Genomic DNA, 24020 nt, shown 5'->3' on the forward strand with positions numbered 1-24020 from the left:
ATAATGTACACAAGTACTGTACTTACCGTAAGTACAATGTTGACATATCTTTTACTTTATTTGAGTACTAGGCCTACTTACTTTTTAAGGCTCATACATAGTCTGGATTTTCGGTGGTTAGGTGACCACCGAACTACAACATGACGCCACGTGCCACGGTGAAGAGCAAACCACCGCCACCGCTCCAGCCCTTCTCTCTGTTTTTACTCACCACCGCTCAACGTTATTTCAGCTCCGGTGGTCAGCTCACCACCGGAGCGGTGGTCACCTCACCACCAAAAATCCAAACTATGAATAGGCCTTCACTCCACTACAATTATTTCACTACAAGCTCACCATGTGTCACTTTGCGATGCATTGTGAGCTTGTAGATCTGGCTTCTAGCTTGAAGATCTGCTATTTTCAAAGGAATTTTACATTTGAAAACTTGTGAAATGGAACCTTCTGCATAATGAGTATACTTTTGGTACAGATTTTGATGCCAATATATGCTTTTACTTTTACTGAACTTGTACTTGTAATGTAGACTATTTCTACAATAGGGCATTGATAAAAAAAAAGAAATTCAAGCTTTGAGGCACAAATATTTACCCTATGCTTTGATGACACTACATTGCCCAGAGTTCCGTTCGCCTGGAGGTCAACACACACATGACACTTTTAGCTGCACAGCTCCACGCCACGGTGCTGCATATCATATTTCTGACTGGGCTGTTTGATTTTACCTCATTCTAGTAGATCGTAACACACATACTTACACCGTAATAGTATAGTTATTTGGATCCAGCTTGTGTTTGTAACGCTGTGGGGGTTAACGTTTGTAAAAGGACACACAAATGGAGAGTTTCCTTACAAGCTGCCAGGATTTACTGAAGGTAAACAATTGATCTTTATTGGATTATTTTACATATGAATGTTAATTATTGTTAAGAGAGGCTCGTGGAGGAGGATGTAGACTGTATTTATGTCCGTTAATTTTGGTATGTCCAGTCCAGCTGACCGCAGTGGGGCTGTGTGTTTACCAAGCCATGTCACAATACACGCGTGTGTGTGTGTGTGTGTGTGTGTGACTGACTGTGTGTGTGTGTGTGTGTGTGTGTGTGTGTGTGTGTGTGTGTGCGGCGGCGTGCGTGTTGCGTAATATTGCCTGGTCATGCAGAATGTGCAGTGTATTGGTTTCATATAGTGGACCTCAGCCCCTGTCAACGCTGTATGTATGGCATGATGCAGCTTTACATTCTTATTAGCTCTGGGTGCAGAATCATAGAAGCATTAGAGCTATATATGGACCAGAGCTACATTCTTATTAGAATAAAGCTGTGTGACACTGACTGTAGCATAGCATATGGATATGGACCGTACAAGAGGGAAAACAGGCCTCAGATAGATACACCTAGAGTAGATATAGACTATAGATAGATTGATTTAGCTACTTGAGTAATGGCAGTATAGCAACTTATAATAAATATGTACATGTATACAGTACAGTACCCAATGTTAGCCCTGGATCAAGACTTATCATAGGTGCATACCTATTTGATCAAGTCTGACTTGATAAAATACACCTAGATAGGCCTATAGGAGGCCTTTGCTATGTTTCACCAGTTTCAATTGAAATAGGCCTTCACCCTCAGGGGGGCCTCTGAGCTCCGACTGACCGCCAGGCGTCAGTCAACCCCCTGCCACCCTTGTCTGTCTGTCTCTCTCTCTCTCTCGCTCACTCGCTCACTCGCTGCCTCTCCCAAAATGTTAAATTAAACCTATTTCCTGTTAATAACCTGGGTAAAATGTGCGGCATTCTGAGGTAAAGGGGAGAAACTTTATTGTGAAGGGACAACAGAATGAGGAGAGGTGTTGTTGATTGAACAGTCAAAACTATTTGTATCGATACACCTGTATCAACAGAATAATAATGTCATAGGTATATATGGGGCCTGGGGGGCCTCATATTTGGTCTTGAAATGGGCCTCCAGATTCATAAGGCCGCCCCTATCATAGGCCTACGAAAGCAAAAGTCAGATATGTCGATAAAATACTAATGTGTTCTTCACTTTAATGTTGCAGCTGGTAAAGTTGGGGCTTGTTTTAAGTACTTCATGTGCTGCAGTGCTGGGTTGCTTAACCTATAATAGATCATTATTTAAACTGAATGTCATTTAAATAATAATATTTAAATAAATAATGTAAAATCCTAAAAACATTATGAAATTATGATTCAGACAGGATTTTTAGGATTTAGAAGACATTCATACAATCGGCCCCATGTCTTGATGGGTTAATGCCTTCAGATATGCAGACTTTGGAACAGACATATTATGGATCCAGGTTATCTTGACCTGGTCTTGGTTTACACAGAGACACACCGCAACATCACTTTGTGTATTTGTGTGTACTCAGTACTCACTGTGTGTAGACTGTTGTAGAGTGTGTAATTGTGTGTACTCACACTGTGTTGTGCGTGTGTGCGTGCGCGTGTGTGTGTGTGTGTGTGTGCAAGCCTGGAAAACACTCACAGTATCCAATAACTCACCAGTATATGAGCTGCTCGGCCCGGCTTTTAGTGAGAATCAAATGCACCAGTGAGTTCATATTAGAACATTAGAGAGTGTGTGTTTAAAATTCACCAGTATTACCAACCAAGTACAATCGGGTATACCGACATCCGTACTCCACTCTGTATAAACCATCATGATTCTGAACAACACCTATCCATTGCACAATGAACACATAACAATTGTATGCAGTGCATACAAAAATGTGTATATTGCTCGCCATGACTGTATTGTTGACCTAGTGTCTGATGCAGTTAAAAAATGTATGACATCCAGTGCAGCAATGTATAAACATTCAAGAGTGTTACCAGATTTTTTTAGATGTCTTTGCTAGCATCCCAAATACACTTGATGTTGTTTTTGTTGACACCGGTCACAAGGAGGTCCTGATTCTGGAGGTGGGCTGTGTCTTTGATTTGTTTGTACATGTCATGGACCAGGCATTTCAAGATAAACATTCTAAGTACCACTGCCAACCATTACTTAGAATCATAACAAACCTTGGGTACCGATGTAGATTCTGGAAATATGATATTTGGAAGCCTGGGCATGTACATAAACTGACCACGAATGGCTTAACAATAGCTGGCATGACAAAGAGCAAAGCCAAACAACTTGCCAAACACTGCTCTGTTTTGATATTTTTTATCATTTTAACTTATTTACTACTTATTAAAGGTACTTTTTCTTTTTTTCCCCTATTTGCTGCCACAAATATAATCCGTTGTCAAAACATGTAAAACAAAACACTAAACAGTACTTTCTGACGGCTAAAAAGACAAAATACCACGCTGGATTAACCTATAAAAACCGGGAAAGCAGTGTCATTTTAGCTTTGCCTATTAAAAAATACAAGCTTCTATTTATGAACCTTTGTGGAATAAGTGTTTAGAAGGCAAGTGTAGAATCGGCCTTAATGACTGCAAGTTGAAGGTGTGATGATCATCTGTGTGTCCTGTTCAAATCTGCTGTTGAGTCAATCAAACATCTAAATTCAGTGAATGAACTGTGTGGGAAACCTTTTGGAAAAAAAATATAAAAAAAGCTAATAGCTTCACAGAACCATTTCAAAAATACTTCAGGGCATTCTTGCATATTATTATGACTGTGTACAGTGTTAGTATAGGATTCAATTGGTTTTCAAAGCAGTGGGCGACAGGTTAACGCTGGTTTTCTCCAGCCTCCTCGAGCCTGTTAATTGAATTTAGATTTGACCAGATGCATTCAGTACTAGTAGGAGTACATCTCTGTTTGTCTGGTTAGTGCTTATGTGATACTGTGGGGAAATGAACAGGAGCAGACACAATGCCATCTTCTGGAACCATGGGACTACATTTATCCACACACAGCATATTATTGGTCAAATTGGATAAATCTGGAAACTTATCATCTGCATTAGCAAAATTGTTTTGTTTATATGCCATGGAAACGGGCATATGGAAAGGCTAAAATGTAATTTAGATAGCATGTTATGTACACAGAATAGATGCCAGAATAATTTGTAGAACTGGAACCTATAGTGTGTATTGTTCTATAGATTATATATATATTTTATATTATACTCCTGTTTAGACTGACGATAGGTTCTTGGTTTACCTGCTATGAGAACATTTTAGACCCACTCTAAATAAATACAGTAGAACCAGGTCCCCAGAGCGGCTGGCCAACGTTGAAGCTGCTAGGACGCTCTCAGACGTTCATGGATGTAGACGGACGTTCAGTGAGGTCATGACGCAAAAGTGCGTCAAAAGTGATTGGGGACTAATTCAGAAACTGGTCTCATGGTCTCAGCTTAGAAGAGGTGGGGGGTAAACCCGCACCTCTTCTACTACAGTGAACTGTAGAGTGACTGATGTTAGTCTGCCTCAAACGTTACTCTTTTACCTGCTTTTTACTAACACTAACATTACAAAGATGCCCAGAACATCGGGATGAACCTGTGTAGTTTATGGCTGCTCCAATATCTATAGTACTCAAATATCCACCGCGGTGGCTGAGACCAGAGCCATAGAGTAATGGTTGAGACGAAGCAGTGAAAGGTGAAAGATACATAACGTCAGTCTTACCCAATACCCAATCTTTCTGTTTTATGAACACAAGGCTGCTGTACTTTATACCTCATACTTTAAATGCTTAGTATGACTATGAGGTATAAAGTACAGCAGCCTTGTGTTCATAAAACGGAAAGATTGGGTAAGACTGACGTTATGTATCTTTCAGGACCTTTCACTGCTTCGTCTCAACCATTACTCTATGGCTCTGGTCTCAGCCGCTGCGGTGGATATTTTGACTTTTTTTTTTCTTCTGAATTCGTCTAATTTGAGTAGAACTGTATAGTGTGACTTTGATGATTTTGGACACAGCAGATGTTTGAGGTTGTACAACATGCTATGTGCTCCCCAGGGGAACGGAGACGGCAGTCAAAGGTTCCATGTCGTTCTCGGGAATGAGGCATGTGATCTGGACTCCATGGTGTCTGCTCTGGCCTACGCCTTCTTCCTGTTTAAGGTAAGACTCTAAAGCCAATCGCATCACAGCAAAGGTAACCATTAGTCATAATCTCGCAATCACCTAATTTAGGGCTGTTCTTCATCTGATTCTTCAATATACATGTTTTCATTGGATCTTTAAACAGTGCTTTATTCTGTTACTCACAAATCAGATTCAATAAGTGCATTATCAAATATGGAGTTACATTGTTGACGAAGTTTAGGGAAAACCTTTAAGGATTCTTTGCTGTGTTTTTCTGAAGGAAAAGAAAATGCGTCCAGTCTGCAAGGACCTTTACTCTATTTTTCTCTCTCACTCTCTTCTTCTACACCCTTAACCCCCCCACCAGACCCAGCCCAGTGATAAGCCCTTCCCCCTGCCCATGTTGAACCTGGTCCAGTCAGACTTGGTGCTGCGCAGTGACAGCATGTTCCTGTTGAGACAGTGTGGTCTGGACCCGGACCTGCTGCCCTTCAGGGAGCAGCTGGACCTCCGGCGCCTGCACCGCCTCGGCCTGCTGCAGCTGACCCTGGTGGACCACAACGTCCTGCCCAGGTAACGCACTGAACACTGACCACCAGCTAACTGACACACTGACCACCAGCTAACTGACACACTGACCACCAGTTAACTGACACACTGACCACCAGCTAACTGACACACTGACCACCAGCTAACTGACACACTGACCACCAGCTAACTGACACACTGACAGACTCACCACCCTCCCACCAGTTAACTGACATACTGACCACCAGCTAACTGACACACTGACAGACTCACCACCTGCCCACCAGGTAACTGACGCACTGAACACACTGACCACCAGCTAACTGACACACTGACAGACTCACCACCTGCCCACCAGGTAACTGACACACTGACCACTGGGATCGGGGACTGGTTATTTTGAGGAACCGGTTCCTACATTGAGGAGCCGAAACGGCAGAACCCATTCCCAGATTTGTTTCACTGCGCTGTAAAAGTCTGTAGTCCTCCTTCATTTGCGCCTGTTAGCTGTGGCGATCTATAGCACGTCTTTCCAGTGGTTGGCACAGGCAGTAGAGTGCAGCTGTGCAGCAGCATTTGCTTCGGCGAGGTCATCTCCAGCACATTGTGGAGCGTAGCATCATGAGCGTATCTCATGATGTGTTCCATGGTTTGGGGTTTTCCACATTTGGTTTGGCCAGGATGTAAATGTCAAAACAGCCATTATGGACCAAAAACAATACAATATCTGTCTGGAGTCGCAAACATTTTTGAGCCTTATAATGAAGACAACACAGGCTATTAAGTGTATATTAGCATATCAAAATTACCAAATATAAATTAATGTAAACAAGCATTCATTAAATATGATAACTTCTCGCAGCAGACACTTTGTGTGTTTTATAGTTTTGTTATTTTTATCCACAACTGTCCAAATAGAATGGTGTAGCGTTAGCTATCTCTTTTATTAGGGTCTACAGGAATATCATTTACAGTGTTTGTGAGAGGGAAGTTATTTTTATTTCTTTTCACCATCTGCCATATGCTGTACTTTTCGATAACAGTGAGACAGAGGCAAGGAAAGGTTGACATAGAGCAGGGGAAAGAAACACCGCAAACTGCCAGCAGTGAAACCGGGGACACGCTTAAGAAGGCATTTTATTTAGCGTCCATGTGGTACGTGCCATAACTGTTCAGCTTTGGGAGGAGTAGGATGGAGGCCCTATGTCATCCCGTTGGGGGCTCCTCCTCACTGGCAGGTGAGCCACATAGAACAGCAGTGGCAACACAGAATGAGTGGGGAGGGATTCATTGGCTAAACTGAGAGAACGTAGGGGTAAAAATACTAGAATTGGCTACTGTAAGTAAATAAATGATATAATGTTATAATACTGTAAATAAACTTTAAAAAAATCACTCGAGCTGAAAATAACCATACAACACAACATAATGTGTCTGATTCCTGTATTGTTTTTTTTTTTTTTTTTTTCTGCTCAAATTTTATATATTTCCAATATGGTGATATTATCATATGGTGCATGGGCTTTGTATCACATTGTTAGTTGCCTGGTGTTTCCACCCGTTTATCAATTGCTGTGAAGTCAGACTTAAGTAATACTTTGTTTACAATTTAGGCATTTAGCAGACGCTCTTATGCATGGGGGTAGCGGTGTGTGTATGTCTGTGTCAGTCTGTCTGTCGACTTGTCAGTAATGTAAACAGCACGTGGTACAGACCAATGTGGGGAAGACCAATGTATTCAATTCAAACATCAACAGCATACAAATTTAACACAAATGCATATAAAAATCATGACTCATCAACAAATACAAAACACTAGCCTATACAACGGAAAAAAAGGAAAAACGACACCTCCTTTCTTAGGAGAATTTGCATTTACCTCCCCTAATTGTAGTCTCCTGATATTTTCTCAGGCCAATTTCGAAATAATCTTTTAATGGTCTGTCTGTGTGCATTCATGTCACCCAATTCATTACTGTTGGGCCAAAACCTCATATCTCCATATTTCATCATTCTCGTAACAACTTAACAACATTAAGTAACAACTAACAACATTGGAAAACTACCCCTTGCCCTCCATTTTCTGAAAACAAACGGATTTGGGATATACAAGATTTCCAACGGGCATGCCTTTATACAACATGGATGTTGTCAACTTGACTCTGTCCACATGGGTGGGTTGGTGGTGGTGGTGTGGGGGGGGGGGGGGGGGGGCTTCGCTTCACCGGGGAGTTTCGCAGTTTTAGGCTCCTTCAGCTGTCTTTTGCTTCTAATTTCCGCCGCTTGCAGTGATAGTTGTCTCCACCAGGCCGAAGGCATGGGGAGCAGCAAGGGTGAAATCCATCTGAGGTCCGTGGTCCGACGCGGCGGTCGCCAGGGCTCTTGGAAACGCCCCCCAGCAACTGCGTTAGTTTTACTGAGGTTAGGTTTAGGTATAGTTTTACTGAGGTTAAGGTTAGGGTTAGGTTTAGGTATAGTTTTACTGAGGTTAAGGTTAGGGTTAGGTTTAGGTATAGTTTTACTGAGGTAAAACCATGTCAATCATTAGTAGGCTAATCACTCTGAGAAGTGCATGCGTAGATCGAGTTCCTTTTCCCCACAATGGGGTTTTTAACGCGCAGTCTCTCTCTCTCTCTATCTCTCTCTCTCTCTCTCTCTCTCCACCCAGCATGCATGTGCGCGATTCCACGGGAGCTGGCGGGATCAATAAATCACTCCCAAGCAGGGCTCTACGACGCGGTGGTCGGTTGGTAAGTCCCCCGGTCCCCCAGACCGTCGGACTTACCGACCGACCTCGGATTTACCGACCGATCTCGCCCTCCCTCATGGGGAGAGAGTATGTTTTGCACTCCATCCATGTGTGTGTCCGTGTGTGTGTGAGTCTGTCCGTCCGTCTGTTACCAGCTAATCTCCTGCACCGTTAACCCGGTCGATGCCACATTTTGCACACACACTTTTGAAAAACTTTTTTTTTTAATATTACTCCTCCAGATTCTGTCAAACTCCTGCAAATCGTTACACACTATCTCTATAGTCATGGGTTCAAGCCGGAACTGTCCGATATTTCATAATCCTAATTGGCTAATGATGGCTTTCAAATTTTGCAGGATTGGCCCGTTTTGAACAAAAACCCTCAAATCATGAACGCAGCATGCAATTTACATGACAATTTACATCACAGACTTTCCTACTAGGCTGAGTAATATATAATATAGGAATATATTCCACCCTTTTCACATTGGCCTGGTATAGCACCACCAACAGGTGGATTTTTGGAACAAAATGCCTCAAATCATTCAATAGCCATCCAAGGCATAAGAAGAAATGGCACCCTTTTCACATTGGTCTATTATAGCGCCACCAGGAGGCCACAACCTGACCTGCCCTGGCGGAGACCTGTGCCCCGAGGGGCACTTTATCTAATTCAGTCTTCTTTCACTTTCTTCCCACCATTTTGTCCCCCCCACCCCCACGGTTGGTGCCCAGCTTGCTGACAACTTTTCAAACTGCTGTCCCCCATTTTGCGCATGTCATTATAGGCAAAGATGTTGTTAGTTTCTTTTTTCCCTCTAACATTTCCAAAAATAGGTTGGAATGTATTGATGTCTGGGGAGTCGAGTAAGAGTGCATGCCATCTAAATAAGGCTATAGTCCTTCCTGCAGCTGGCCGGCCGTTTGACTCCGACCCGAATCGCTTTTACTGCATGTCATCCTCCTTTTCTCTCTAGTGCCTTGTGCCTCTCTGTCGCTCATCTGCCTGAAATAAAGCACATAAAATGCACATAAATCCTAAAAAAACATAATGTATTGATGTTTCTACCCATAGAAAACTAAGTGTGTGCATCTCGCAAGTCGATCCGGTGTTTGTGTAGCAAAGTCAGTCCTTCTCAAACTTTTACATTTCAAGTTCCCCCGTAACACCCCGTGACTTGTACACACACTCAGCGTTACTGACCTGCTCCCTTCTGCCCACTTTAACATAACACTGCCATAAGTGTTTGGTATGTGAATGTGGGAAGTGAGGACGCTGACTGTTCGCCGCTTCACCTCCCAATGTATGAATGAATGAACCATTGTAAGCGCTTTGAGTAGGCACGTAGTGCATAGAAAAGAGCTAGAAAAATAGCTAAATAAAAAATCATATCATATAAGTAATTGTTAATTTCATTTAATCTAGTTCAGTCTAGATTTTGTACAGTTTACTGTTTCATAGTACTATTGTATAGACTGATGCTCAGTGCTCAGTTCTTTGTTGACCTGTGATCCTAGTTTACTGAGGCACTACACTGTCTCTGTTCTCATTTGAATATTTGCTACTACACGTACATGTATGTGTTTACCTTGCTTGTTGTAAGTCACTGAGAAGAATATGAGCGTCTGCTAAAAGCTAAATGCCTAAATTGTAAGTCATGCATGTCAACTCCTCCCTGATCCATCATTACAATTCCCAGCAAACAGTCGCAGTGTTTCACATCACCCTGCTCTGGAGAGCCTAAACATTTGAACCCTATTTTGGGCATGTCATTATAGGAGATTTAGACACACACTGGGCTGGCACACATGTACGCACACGTCACACACGCACACGTGGCCATCCTCTTGCAGAACCAAGCCATTAAAAAACAAACTCACGTGAGATTGAGAGCAAAAAGTCAAATGGAAATACTTTGCTCATACATTCACATTCACTGATCATTTACTGAAAATGGGCAGAAGCTCACCATGTATCGCAAAGCATTTGTAGTTTGGCAATTTTTGGTTTGGTTTGGTGTTGAGGGTAGAAAAAGCAAAAGCAAAACGAATATGGAGAGTTTTAAGTGGTAACTGCTGTCTGGTAAACCAACAATGACCTTGAGTCAGTTCCTGCGTTCTGTTGCAGCTGTAGTCATTCTCATGTATTTTGGTGACACCTAGTGGTTTCTTTAATTAGTCCATAGCCTCAAGGCAGCTACATGCTCCCATTTTAGGTGATTACCTAAAAGTGGAGTTGTGTCGCCGTCCACTTAGTCTTATCATGAAAGCTTTAACCACAAAAACCCCAGAGTCCCTATTTTGGGCATAAGTGAAAACTCTACAAAATAGCCTAGACCTATATGCCTAATTTCTACTATACTGTTAAGTCAGAGCTTCTATTGCAGTTGTTCTCAACGTGAGATCTGGGGACCCCCCCACACTTCCTTAACTGGGTTCCAGCCGATGGGAGGGGGGGATGTGTTAATATAGCATAAAAATCTGTTTAGCTACATCAGTTATTGGAAAATAGCTGATCTATTATATTCTATAAGGTCACGTGTCGAGATGGAGGCTTGTAGAAGTTTGTTTGTTTGTGTGCAGTTCTGATGGTGACCTTGAGGGGGCAGTAGTAGAGGTCATCGACCACCACCTGCTGGAGAGAGACCCCTCCCCCTCCTGCCCGGTTACCGTGGAGACAGTGGGCTCCTGCGCCACGTTGGTAACGGAGCGCATCATCCAGAAGGCTGCGGACATCCTGGACCAGCAGCTAGCGTTACTACTGTATGGTAAGACTTTACTGTACTGGTCTCTACTATAGACCAGCAGCTAGCGTTACTACTGTATGGTAAGACTTTACTGTACTGGTCTCTACTATAGACCAGCAGCTAGCGTTACTACTGTATGGTAAGACTTTACTGTACTGGTCTCTACTATAGACCAGCAGCTAGCGTTACTACTGTATGGTAAGATTTTACTGTACTGGTCTCTACTATAGACCAGCAGCTAGCGTTACTACTGTATGGTAAGACTTTACTGTACTGGTCTCTACTATAGACCAGCAGCTAGTGTTACTACTGTTTGGTAAGACTTTACTGGTAGCTACTGGTCTCTATAGACCAGCAGCTCCGATCAAAGGTTGATCAATACCCGAAAATGGTATTGATCCCAGGCTACTACTGTATGGAAAGACAATAGGACTTTAAGTTCACACCAGTAGCGGTATTCTCCTTGAGCGTTCTGAGAAAACGGCGAGGTTCAATGCGTTGTCTATGGCGAGGAGTGACAGCCGTTTCCTTCACTGCGGCAGGAGGCGGAGCCAGGAAAAAGGGGTGCAAAGTTGAGGCTGCCTGGAATTCAACCGATTCACTCCGTTCAGCAGATTAAAAAAAAAGTTTAACTTTTGGAGTCTGGGCCACGTTCACAAACGTTTGCTAAATACTGTTCTGTCTCAGCTATCATGGCCAGTCTATCTATGGGGAAAAGACAGTGTTTCATATATCCTTGAGTAGCTAGGAGGGGGGGGGGCATAAAGGGTGTTCAATAGCATTGATTTATGGAAGAAAACAAAATCATAAACCTCAAAAATGGGGTTAGGAACCTTTCTTCTGGACAGAAACGTGTACATCTTAATAAGCATGAGCAGCAGTTGTATCTGGTTTGACTGTAGTGTAACTTTGTGTGTGTGTGTGTGTGTGTGTGTGTCAGGTACCATAGTGTTAGACTGTGTCAACATGGCTCCAGAAGCAGGGAAGGTGACCCCTAAAGACAGTCAGATCGCTGCCCTGCTGGAGACGCGCTTCCCCAGCCTGCCACCGAGAGGCGCTCTCTTCCAGTCCCTCCAGAATGCCAAGTTTGATGTCTCAGGTAAACTGGCTGACTGTGTTGATTAACCATATGGAACCTAGCGCTATTCTGTGTTTTACACATGAGATATTGATCAGGCTTCTGTGGCCCGTGCACAAATCAACTTAAACTCCACTTATATCAAAACACAACGACATATAGTGAGTTCTCAAATGTCTGCAGTTGATGGTGATCAGATTCCACAAGGCGTTCTTTCATGAATTCCCCTGGGGAAATGGCTTGCTATGTTTAACCATCTTGTGAAACAGTAAATAAGTAGTCCTGTTGAGACCATTATCTGTCACATGGAGCTCGGTGGAAAGTCCATGCTGTTTCTAGCGTTTTAATAGAAAATCTAATTGCCATCCCCTCAGGTGACAAGTTGTTGTTTATTTTTGGGCTGTTTACTAATTTGCACCACTCAGTGAGCACTGAGGCTTACTGTCCTGGATGGCATTATTTGTGAATTCTATCCACAAGACGTGATTGTGATTAGCAAAATTATATTGACTGGTTATCTCAAACGTTTTAATTTCAAAGGCCCCCATAACTCTTGAGAGTGTACTCATATGGAACCAATTTGGTTCCTTTTCTACTGTCTACCCTGTAAGGGTCCATTTGGAACCCCCCTACTTTGAGAACCACTGGTATAGTCATGTTCAACTAAGTATACCTAGGGTTTTAGTGGCTAAGGACATCGTCTCTGTCGGGTGGAAACCCCATACATATCCAAACTGTTAGTTTTCAGGATTGAAATTCAACAATAGCAAAAGTAGCAGATCTACAAACTCAAAATGCGCCACTTTGAGCTTTTTGTAAATTAAGTATTAATTTACCAAAAAAACACAAAGTTCTGTTGTGTTGTGTCATGTACACACACTCCCAACTCACATCAGAGCTGCCCCCACCTTTGAAATGTTCAAAAGCACACTCAAAACCCACCTTTTCAAACTGGCTTCCCCTACATACCCCCCCCCCCCCCACCACACACACACACACAGACACCCTTCTTGTTTGTCCCTCTTTTGATTTTTATTTCTAGTTTTTAACCTTTTAAATAGTTTTCTAATACATATGTCTGTTCGGTGCTGTGTGTGTCACAGGTTTGAGCACCCGGCAGATGTTGCGGAAGGACATGAAGGCAGTGGCAGAAGGAGACTTGAACCTGGCCATTTCAGTTATATACATGACCCTGGAGGTAAGAACTTCATACAGTATATACATATTTTATATAGTTGTAGTCAGGCAAAAACCTCTCAAAAACATTTTTATCTCGATGTATATTAACTAATTTATGTTTTTTCATAAATTAACTTGATCATACTCAGGGGTGCACACTATTAGTTTGGGCTAGTACTTTGGTGCGCACAGTGTATACTGACACAATGTTATGCTGCATTCACACGGGCAGATGCAACAGATGCAAAGCTACACTAGTACACCTATAGTCACAGACAGTGTAGTCATTAAGCAGCAGGAGGATCCCACTAGCAGTACCTGTCCGTTTATCACTAGCAGAACCACAAACGTCCAACACATATACAATGAATTACTCACCTAATGCTGCCTGCAGGTTCCATGTTTAATTCCAGCGTGTGTAGCCTACATTGTTTAAGTGACAGATAGTTTTCATATTGTAAATATGGTGGCTAACGTGGTTTAGCGACTAGCACTTTGACAGCTAAGCTCACCGATAACTTTCCGTTTTAAAAACTGTCATCTAGCTTGTTTACAACTGAAACGCACTTCCTGTCCTCTGACTTCCTCATCAAAATATGAGCCACTTGTAATGATTAGTCAACACTAGTTTTATTTCTAAGTCTACTTACAGGACATTAACATCTCATTTGAGTGCCTTTTGAGTGCCTGTCAGCATTCTCTAAATCCCTGTCTCTTAGCTGTCATGCCTTTAATCTACCGCGCACCAAACGTTTTGACGACGCATGCGCACTGGCGCACCGCTTGTGTGAACCCCTGATCATACTAGACAGTACTAGAGCATCACAAAAAAGCATCAAAAGCAGCAGATCCACAATCTCGAAACGTAGCGTCAAGCAATGCATTTTGAGATCTGCTACTTTTTAAATTATTATTATTTTTTAAATTTCCATTACAATTCTGAAAAGTAACGGTTCAGGACATGCAGTAGGAGGTTTCCACCTGACAGAGACAATATTGTATGTCGCTGACGATTGGAAACCTTGTATGCAAAACTGTTACTTGGCAAGGAATGGGGGGGGGGAATGATCAAATGCAACATTATTTTGTCACAAGCTCTTGTTAATACTTTTCATACTTTTGGTTAAATGTTTATAAAAAACCCACAGGATCACGTTCAACCTGGTGTCTTTATTTACTCAGTAAACGAAACAAAAATAGCAGAAATAGCCAATCTGAAAGCTCACAACACGTCACAGGGGTGCCGGTGGCTTAGGAATAGAGTGGCCAGATGGTAACCGCAAGGTTGCCAGTTCGAACAGAGTTAGGGGTCGATTTAGGACTTCTATTTTACTTACTTCTATATTACTAATCTAATTACAGTATTATGATCTGGGGGCGTGTAGTATGTCATATTGCAATTTTGGGCATGTTAAGAAGCGCTTTTGACACCCCCCGGAGTGCGCAAAACGGCCTTGAATTAGTCATGGGTGTGTTTAAGGCGTGTTTGAGACGTACCCAATCAACATGTCCGTACTATTCTCTTTACCAGTCAGCTGATGTCACATACGGAATGCGCACTTTGGGGATCGTGGTATGACATTTCTTCAGGCTGGCACCATAGAAGACATGACATGCCTTTGTCACATTTGGGTTAATTATTCCTATTGCACTGCATGCTGTCACCTTTATGCCTCAAAAGAACAGACCCACCTTTCAGATCGGAATGGAATTGCGAGTAGATGCGTAATTAATTAATTCGATAACGATAGAACCATGTACCATACAGCGAATGAAAGCAAGATTCCTAAGGAATATGGAGATTTTTACATTTAATAAAACGGTTGAGAAATGAGAGAACCATGAGTGTTTATAGGCTAATATCAAGGTTTTTTTATGAAAGACCAAACGGGCTGTGAACTTGAAGAGCTCAATCACCATCCCGACACGGAAGAAATATAGCCTAGTGCATGCATGTATATGCACTGTTGCAGTTTGCACACAGTAGCCTACACACGCTCTTTATTTGTTTCTATTGAAAAACACCAGTAAAATAACGTTTATTATATTTTATTTCATTCAAGTCAAGGAATGAGTTGAATGCGTGCTGTAATGCTGTGGCCCCGATGGTATGGTCTTCGCTGAGTTCGCTCGTAGCATTTTATTGAAGAAGACTTGAATCGGGTGTGATACAGCATATGAAAGCACATTTCCCACGGATTATGGAGATGTTTTTATTTATTTTTAAGGTTGAGAAATGAAAGAATTATGGCCGTTTCTAATCTCAACATCTTTTAAAAATAGACGCAAAACTGCCATGTCTCATAGAAACAAGTAAATGGGTCTATAAAAATAAGCGCATATAACAGGGGTCTGTAACCTATTTTAAATGAAGTGCCATGTTTTTATTTTCTAAATAGTGAGTCTGCCATATCCAGATTAATTTGAATGACACCACATTAAAATAAAAAAACATATTTTGATTGTCCACAAATATAAAGTTCTTCCTTCTTTTTAAATATGTTCTTGCACATTGTTATAATGATCATTATATATCCCCCTGCAGTCAGAGTTCATAGTTTTAATGAATGAATGTGATGCATTGTGAGCTGGTATAGATCTGCTATTTTCAAAAGTAATCTTTTTATTTAATTTTTGGATTAGCTGTCCTTAGTTGGGCAAATGCATTCATCTGGGGATCCTTGACATGGGAATGTGCTTGTTTTGCACTGGTTTAAACAACATTAGGAGAAAAGCCCAAATAACCACTTTAGAAACAAGAAAAGCAATCACACAGAAAGCAACTTTACAGAAAAATAAGCCGCTTATAATAAACAGACATGGCAACACTCTACCAGCCTCCCAGAGCGCTCAAGTGTCAAATCAAACAGTGCTTTTTGCGTTTATGAGGTGGTCAGACCCACGTCTAATCGTTATGCGCTGAGTGTCTTTAGGTCAAGGGGCTTAATAGCAAATTGCGCAAAGCGAGAATAATTAACATATGGACACTCCCACAATGCTAAAATATTCAGGGACGCGGTATGCCAAATGTGTGTGCGTTCAACACGGGCCGAGTGCGTTCAACACGGGCCGATATGCCTTTCATAATACGAATGTGCGCAGAGCGAGGCCAATTTATGTATCACGACCTGGTAAACCGCACCTTCAAAATCGACCTGCTAGTGTCCTTGAGCAAGACACTGAACCCCAAATTGCTCCTGATGTGCTGGTTGGTGCCTTGCATGGTTTCCGCCGCCATTGATGTATGAATGTGTGTGTGAATGGGGATGTAATCCACAATCTATGTAAAGCGCCTTGGATAAAGGCGCAATATAAATGCATTTACCATTTACATCTCTGTTTGTGCTCATGTAGATCTTTTTATTTATTTATTTGGAAATTGATTTTAAATATTTGAAATTCTTTAATCTTTTAATGAAAGTTCCAAAATGGGATTGACAAATTGCTTGTAGAAAGCCTGAGACTGTTTGGTCATAATGGATCATGCAGGAGTTGACATGGCAGAGGTGATGACTTTAGATTGGGTTTAGAATAGATTTGTCACAGTAGCAGTTTACTTGTAAGAGCCTACCATTGGATCATTGGAGACCTCCATCTGAAAAGATTTTGTGCCAGGAACTCCAGAAGGGATACAACTTGTTTCATAATTTTTCTTTGAAAATAGCCGATCTACAAGGTCACAACATGCCTCATCGCAATGCGTTGTGAGCTTAAAGCTGGGCTAATTTCAAATGTATGAAAATACGGTTAAATTGGTTAAACAGATTTTGTGCTTTACTGGGGACCCCCTGGAACCCCTTCAAGAACCCCTGGGGGTCCCCGGACCACACTAGGAGAACCACTGCACAAGACATTAACCACTTAAACTCCAATTTGTTGTACTGTACATCAAATAGCAGAAACAGACGATCTACTACATCTTACTTATTGCATGGGCTACTTTTGCTTATTGGTTGTATATTTTTGCTGAATGTTCACCTGTTATCACATCATGCCCACACTAGGCTTAACCCTGATGAGTCAGCATTGTCATGTCACACCCTGCTGTCCTATCGGAGCTCTACGTCACACAGACACACAAAGACTCATGTTTGACGGGTGTCACACCCAACCTTGGAATGTTCCACTAATGGATGACCCAAACCTGTTTCGCTGGCTTTCTGTTAACTTTATAATTAGAACATTTTAAACAACGTAATGAAAACACTGATGGTCTAGAAGACATTTCTCCTAATCACAAAGGTTCATCAGCTGGCAATTAAGGAAACCCCAGGGGTTTCATACAACAAATGATCATGATCATGTTCAACTTCAATATTCAGTCTTTTATACGTCAGACAGAGAAACTATTGTGCAACATTGTGGATAGAAATGGTAAGAGAAGGGAATTTCAATGCCTTCAAACAGCTACAGTATTTTACAACTTTTTGTTTAGGCAAATGAACAAATAGCAGCCAGAGGAAGAGTTATCATACTCGAAACGTGTCGCTGAGTAGTCTGTAAGGTTTTGAGCCAATAGTTTGTTCATTTGCCTAAACAAAAAGATGTTTGAAGGCATTACAAGTTACAACTATCATACAGTGGTGCAACTTTGTAGTAACTTAAAATAAATAAATAAAAATAAGATTCAAAAACGTTTTCTGCACCTCAGTGTAGTGTACCTGCACCTGTAGGGCAGTAGGTTAAGGTGGTAATTGAGTGTGTGTGTGATGTCCTACATGTAGCTGTTCTATTGAAGTTACAATGGTCCTGATTCTTTAAAAAAAATGCGCCAGAGTGTAACGGTGGCGGAAACAGATATCGTATTTATCCGTCCGATCAAGCTACGTTGAGATGACGTGTTATTCAGAGAGTGGTGTGTACCACAGGTACGCAGGCGTATCGCAGGTGTATGTCATACTGAAAGCAGCGGGTGCAAAGTGATCGGAAAAGCACCCGACAACCTCATCTGCATAGATCCACGCCCCATATCGCACCATAAAAGGCTTCAAGCATGACTCAGCAGACAGCAGTTCCGTCTGTCAAAAAAAGAAAAAAGGCTTTGCAGACGCAGACTATAATAGGACAGTTAGGGCTTTTATGTTATGTCGTTTTTGCACCATTGTATATTACCACTGTAGGCTACTATATATGTACAAACTGACATCAATCCATTATTAATTAAATTAAAAGATTTCCAAGCTTACAATGGTGCGTGCTCCGCTGAAGCAATATAATTATAATTTATTTAATTAAGTTCGGGACCAAGGCGGGTGCTCACTCACACCTTTGCAGAGGTAAAACATATCCGATATTTAAAATATCGGATATATGTCAAATTGTCAATGCAAAAGTCGTCTTTTGAGAGAGAGCTAGTGAGAGAGGGAGGGGGGCATGGGCCCTCGACACTGTTTGCGCGATAAAGAACAGTAGCCTATACATTCATAAGTGAATAATTATAGGCCTACCTCGTAGGCCTGGGATCCTCTTGTCTGAAGAAATTATAATCCAGTGAGTTTATCCAGTGAGTTAAACTATTCTGTGTGTGGCATCCATGTGATCAATATCAATATACATTATTATAAATTCTGTCTGTCTGTCCGTCATGTTTGTGAACAAGCGCGAGTGGAGGTGAGCTTGCTTAAAAGATATGACTGGCCGACTTTCAAACGCTGATGCCATTCATTAGGCTAATGTGGTCTTCTATTTTTTATATATAGGGCTAATTAGCCCTATTAATTTTCCAATGTGAATCGGATCGGCAGCACTGTCTGCCCCCCCCCCCCCCCCCCCCCCCCCCCCTTCCCACACACACGCACACACACACACACACACACACACACACACACACCGACAGTGAACTCAAGGAGCTCCGTAACAAAACAATTTCAATAGGCCTGCCGCCTACTGCAGGCATTACTACACTAAACAATGTCGGATTCGTACAGTGCAGAATGCAGATAAGCCTATCTTCTTATTATAATTGTGAGTTTGTTTTTTAACATGCAGCGCGAGTCCGCGAGAGCCGATCTACAAGCTCACAACCGTTGCACTTCGAGTAGAAGGCTGCCGAGTGAGCAGCCCCAATCGCGCATGATAGAAATATCCTAATGCATGCATTTAGGCATACAAGTGCACTCTGCTTTTATATATATATATATATATAGGCTATCATTTTTTTATGTGCTGATCGACCAATATGTTGGGGACACATGCCTACATATTTTATCTGAGATTTGGGAACAATTTATTGATTCAGCATGAAGACTAAAGCCTTCTGAATAAATCTATACGCAAGTGTATGCTTCCGCAAATTTCTCCGCCACCTAAAGAGGTCCCGTAGGATTTAGTGGAGTTTCCGACAAACCAAAGTCAGCGTCAAGTTCACGGCCATTTCCATGAATTCCAAATTAATGTGGGAAATCCACGTAAATGCCTTTCCGCTAGCGTCACGTCAATATATAAGCGGAAGCGCGTTGAAGAATCAGGCCCAATGTGTGCAAAGGCCTGGTAGTTAGTTCTGTGAGGTTGGGCATGAGACCAATAGGCTATATGCACACGCACAGCAGCCATTTTGGACAGAACTCTTCCTACTTCTGGGCCCTTCCCTACTAACTTCACAGGTGTTACCGATTATACAAATTTAGGCTCTGTTTCATTTAGTGTACAGTGGTTCTCAGACTTTAATTTCAACAACCCCCATAACTCTGAGTGTACAAATGGGACCAAATGGACCCTTACATTTGTACATTCTCAGAGTTATCGGTATTTGAGGTTGTACTGGGCAGAGGACCAGGCGTGGATGACTGTGTGATTACAAAAAAAAACTCCTCCCTCCAATGTTCAGGAGTTTCTCCAAAGAGCAGATCTGGATCAGGATCTGAGCTCCTTCTGTCATAAACATGGCTACGATGTGCTGATAGCCATGACCATCGCCTTCAACAACCAGCAGCAACCATTCAGACAACTGGCTGTGTACAGCCACAGTGCCCTATTCAGAGAGGAGGTAAGAAATGCTCACACAACTACAAATTAGGGTATTTATCCCATTAAAACAGGGAAAGCATCTGTGTCATTTTAGATTGTATTTCCTTTGTGCCATGCTATGTGAGCTTGTTCATCTGCTTTTAACTTAAAGCACATATTTTGGATCCTATTGTTCACTGAAGTGTGAAACGTGGACTGACTAAGTAAACAAATGGCAAGTGTGGGCGGTTCTGGACAACCGTGTATCCGACCGACGAGGCCAGGCACTGCACTCGGTTGTAAGGAGTTCCTCCCTGTCCCCAGTTAACCCCTGGGGGTCAAAAAAACGTAGGTTTCGTTTTTGGTGGCCCAGACTTTATCCAATCAGGATAGAGAGGGGCCTTCCGCCAATCATGATCGAGCGGGGGCGGGCCTTGGCGTGAGTGCTGTTGGCCTGTCGTGCGTGCATGTGCACATCTTGTTACTGGGGCGGATTGGGGGGTTTTCCAAATCACCCAAATCAATGAATGCTCCTTTAAGTAAAGATTGTGAGTACTTGAGTCCACCATTGATCACCTCTGTGCTGCTCTCAGGTCAGCCAGGCTCTGGAGGACGGCCGGCCCAGCCTCAGCCTGCGTCCAATGAGCAGTCCCTATCCCCGCGTCAACGCCTATCACCAGGGCAACGCGCTGGCCTCGCGCAAGAAGCTCCTCCCCATCGTTAAGGACTTCCTCAGGGGGCGGGAGGTGGGCGGAGCCTGTCTCCAGGGAGACGAGGAGGACACTCAGTTCCCGCCCACCCCCATGAACAGTCTGGTGGAAGGCTGCCCGCTGGACGCTGGCCTGCCCCTCGCCATGAATGCCCTGCAGGAAAAGTTCAGTAAGATGGCCGACACACGCTGACCTGCACGTCTGGCGTCCGGATGGTCTCAACACCACCAGTGCGACTCTGATTCACGCCGTTTTACAATCAGTACAACTGTTAAGACTATTAGAGACTTTTATAAACCATTTTTAAGCTGGCGAGATAAATGATGCTGTTATTTACACACACACACACACACACATACAAACCAAACAGTGGTGGAAGAAGTACTCAGATTTTTACTCAAGTAAAAGGAGCAATATTACTAGATAAAAGATACGCTGTTACAAGTAAAATACCAACCTATATTCAAAAGTTTACTTGAGTCATCAAAACAACATATCAAAATGTGTCAAACTTTGTAGAAAATATCTTTCTACAATATTAGAGCTTGTAGAACGGCTACTTTTGAGTAGATTACGTATAAACTTCGTTTTGTATTTCTAAATCTACGTTTTCTAAAATGATTGTAGTGTTGTACGAGTATGAAAAAATGGACATACTCAGTTAAAGTTTTAAGTACAGTTTGTGAGTACATGTACTTAGTTACTTTCCATCACCCACTCACACACACTGCAGACGCACGTGCGCGTGCGCACACACACACACACACACACACACACACACACACAGGTTTGGTTTTGAGGTTCATGTGCCAGCTTACCTCTCTATATTGAAGCTACAATCTGTACGTTTCTACGTCCTCTGCCAACAGTCTGAGGTGATTGCAACAACAAAGATGGCGGTCCAATTCAAATAACTTTATTTACAGTACAGTAAGTGTTAATATGTCTCAATGGCAGATATTCTAGTTCTGTTATGTATTGTTCCATACAGATTGGTTAAATACTAATGTTTAATTAATTAAAATAATTTCCGGATTGTAGCTTTAAAGTGTGTCTTTATGTAACTACTGTACTGTATGTAGGATTTCTATGACATCAGCAGATGGGTTCATAATATGACTAGTGTTTAATAATAAGCAGACTCGACTGTAAATCAGTGATTCTCAAGCTGTGGGGCTGGGGCCCACTGTTGGGCCGTGAGGACATTGCAAGTGGGCCCCCAAATAATTGGTAAAACACTGAGATTTGGATGATATAACATTGATATAAAACAAATATTTATTTATATTAACATGTCATGATATTTCTAATTTAAAAAATAGTTTTCATTGTGATATCGATACAGATCCAAGCCAGAACACAATGGATTAATCATTCAAATAAAACAGTCTGTAGTGGTCAGATGGATGGGTGTCTGTGAACACTTTTTGAGATTTTCAAGTGGGCCCCGAATCCAGACAAAAAGGTTGAGAACTGCTGCCCTTACGTGTTGGTTTGGTTGATGTTAGTTTTGGTCCCATGCATTCTGCAGACAAACATGAACCAACATCATTAGCTGTAGAAGATAGTAGCTGTTAAGGTAGCAGATGTCAGTGGCATGTTATTAGTGGGGAAAAAAAGTAACCTTGGGTTTTAAGTCTATTTCTCCCAGCTGGCATCAATCTTCACCAAAGCTGATAGTGATATAAAAGTGACATAGAGTTAATTCCAGCTGAAATGCCATTCTGTATAAAGCAACCTGGAATGTGTGCTTTATTTATTAATTTTTTTTGAGACCGGAGGTCGATTCTATACAAATGCCTTCAGTAGTTCTCACACTTTCAAGGTTTTTCAATAATAGTGATGTTCTGTGAAGCTTACATCTGCTATTTTTGAACGGCCGGTTAACCCTGTTTAGTGGGTTAATCAATGGATTGAAGTTTTAATTGATTCTCAATCCATTCAAAGTGTTGAGAGTTAGTGTTCGAGTGGCTACAGGGGTGAAGTCCCTGTCTGTCCATGCAAAACTAAGGTTTGGTAACCTCCCTGGTGGTGGCGCACCCAGCTTGGCTGGGTGTCCATAGTATGCAACTATGCACCAGTGCCTCCTCTTACAGGTGGCTGACAGGATGCCCGTCATTGGGGGATGCTGTACTGTGAAGAGTAGAGTGTTCCTACACACACAGTGCTTCCCAAAACGGTTTGATTTGTAAGACAGCCATAACTCAGAGAAGATACACATGTACTACGGGTCCATTTGGTTCCATGTAGGGATGTCCCAATCGCGTTTTTTTTTTGCTCCAGATCCGTTTCCGATAATTTGATTTTGAGTATCTGCCGATACCGATTTTTCCCGATCCTATATTTATATTTTTATAGAACACTTATGCCATATCACAATAGAAGAATATCCAGTCTAATATCATGATATGGATATAATATCGATACAAGGAATGGATATCAGGATGATTCCTGTGTCGGATCACGTTTTTTATAATTTGAAAATAACGTGATCGGCACCGATTTCCGATCACGTGATCGCATCGGGACAACCCTAGTTCCATGTGTATCCTCTCCGAGTTACAGACCTGTAAGGGTCCATTTAGATTACTAGGGCCATGTACCCCCATAACTCAGACTGTACCGTTTTGTTTTTACGCTCTCAGAGTTACAGACCTGTAGGGAGCTCATTTGGTACTATCAATCATTTTGCCTGGGGACCTCCTGGAACCCCCTCAAGGACCCCTGAGTGGTGCTGAGGCCCCACTTTGAGAGCCACTGTTGTATTTGATGCAGGACAATCATTACAAAGTGAACCTATGTAACTGTATACATGTATTGAATCGACAGGCAAACAGACTGATTCTCAATTCTGATTCTGTATTCTCAATACAAATATTAAAATCAACTTTATTTGTAGTGTGACTGTTGTTTTTTTGCCACTGTTTCTCCCTCAGTGTGAGAGGGAGCTCATTCCAGTATTGACAACCTTTTATGGACAGTACATTTTGACTGAAGGTAGACTTTCTGCCATGGACCTCACAGTCACCCCTGGATGTAGACCTGGTGTCATACCCAC

At 42.1% G+C, this 24020-nt stretch overlaps 1 protein-coding gene across 2 annotated transcripts; it reads left to right on the forward strand.

Annotated features, from left to right (window-relative positions):
* Positions 1 to 671: 671 nt before the first annotated feature.
* On the forward strand, positions 672 to 23860 carry prune (prune exopolyphosphatase). Of its 2 annotated transcripts, XR_014569027.1 has the most exons (9): positions 672 to 875; positions 4956 to 5060; positions 5392 to 5597; positions 10887 to 11071; positions 11991 to 12149; positions 13232 to 13326; positions 20134 to 20292; positions 20846 to 21585; positions 21630 to 23860. XR_014569027.1 is itself a non-coding variant. In XM_083760979.1 (8 exons), exons 1-8 carry the CDS (start codon positions 837 to 839, stop codon positions 21152 to 21154), a joined length of 1257 nt encoding a protein of 418 aa, XP_083617105.1. In that variant the 5' UTR covers positions 672 to 836; the 3' UTR covers positions 21155 to 23860. The 2 variants fall into 2 exon arrangements, 1 of the variants encoding a protein (XP_083617105.1); XM_083760979.1 differs by having other exon boundaries at positions 20846 to 23860.
* The last annotated feature ends 160 nt before the right edge of the window (positions 23861 to 24020 follow it).

This window comes from Protomyctophum parallelum, assembly GCF_964188405.1.
Source record: "Protomyctophum parallelum genome assembly, chromosome: 3".
NCBI lineage: Eukaryota > Metazoa > Chordata > Actinopteri > Myctophiformes > Myctophidae > Protomyctophum > Protomyctophum parallelum.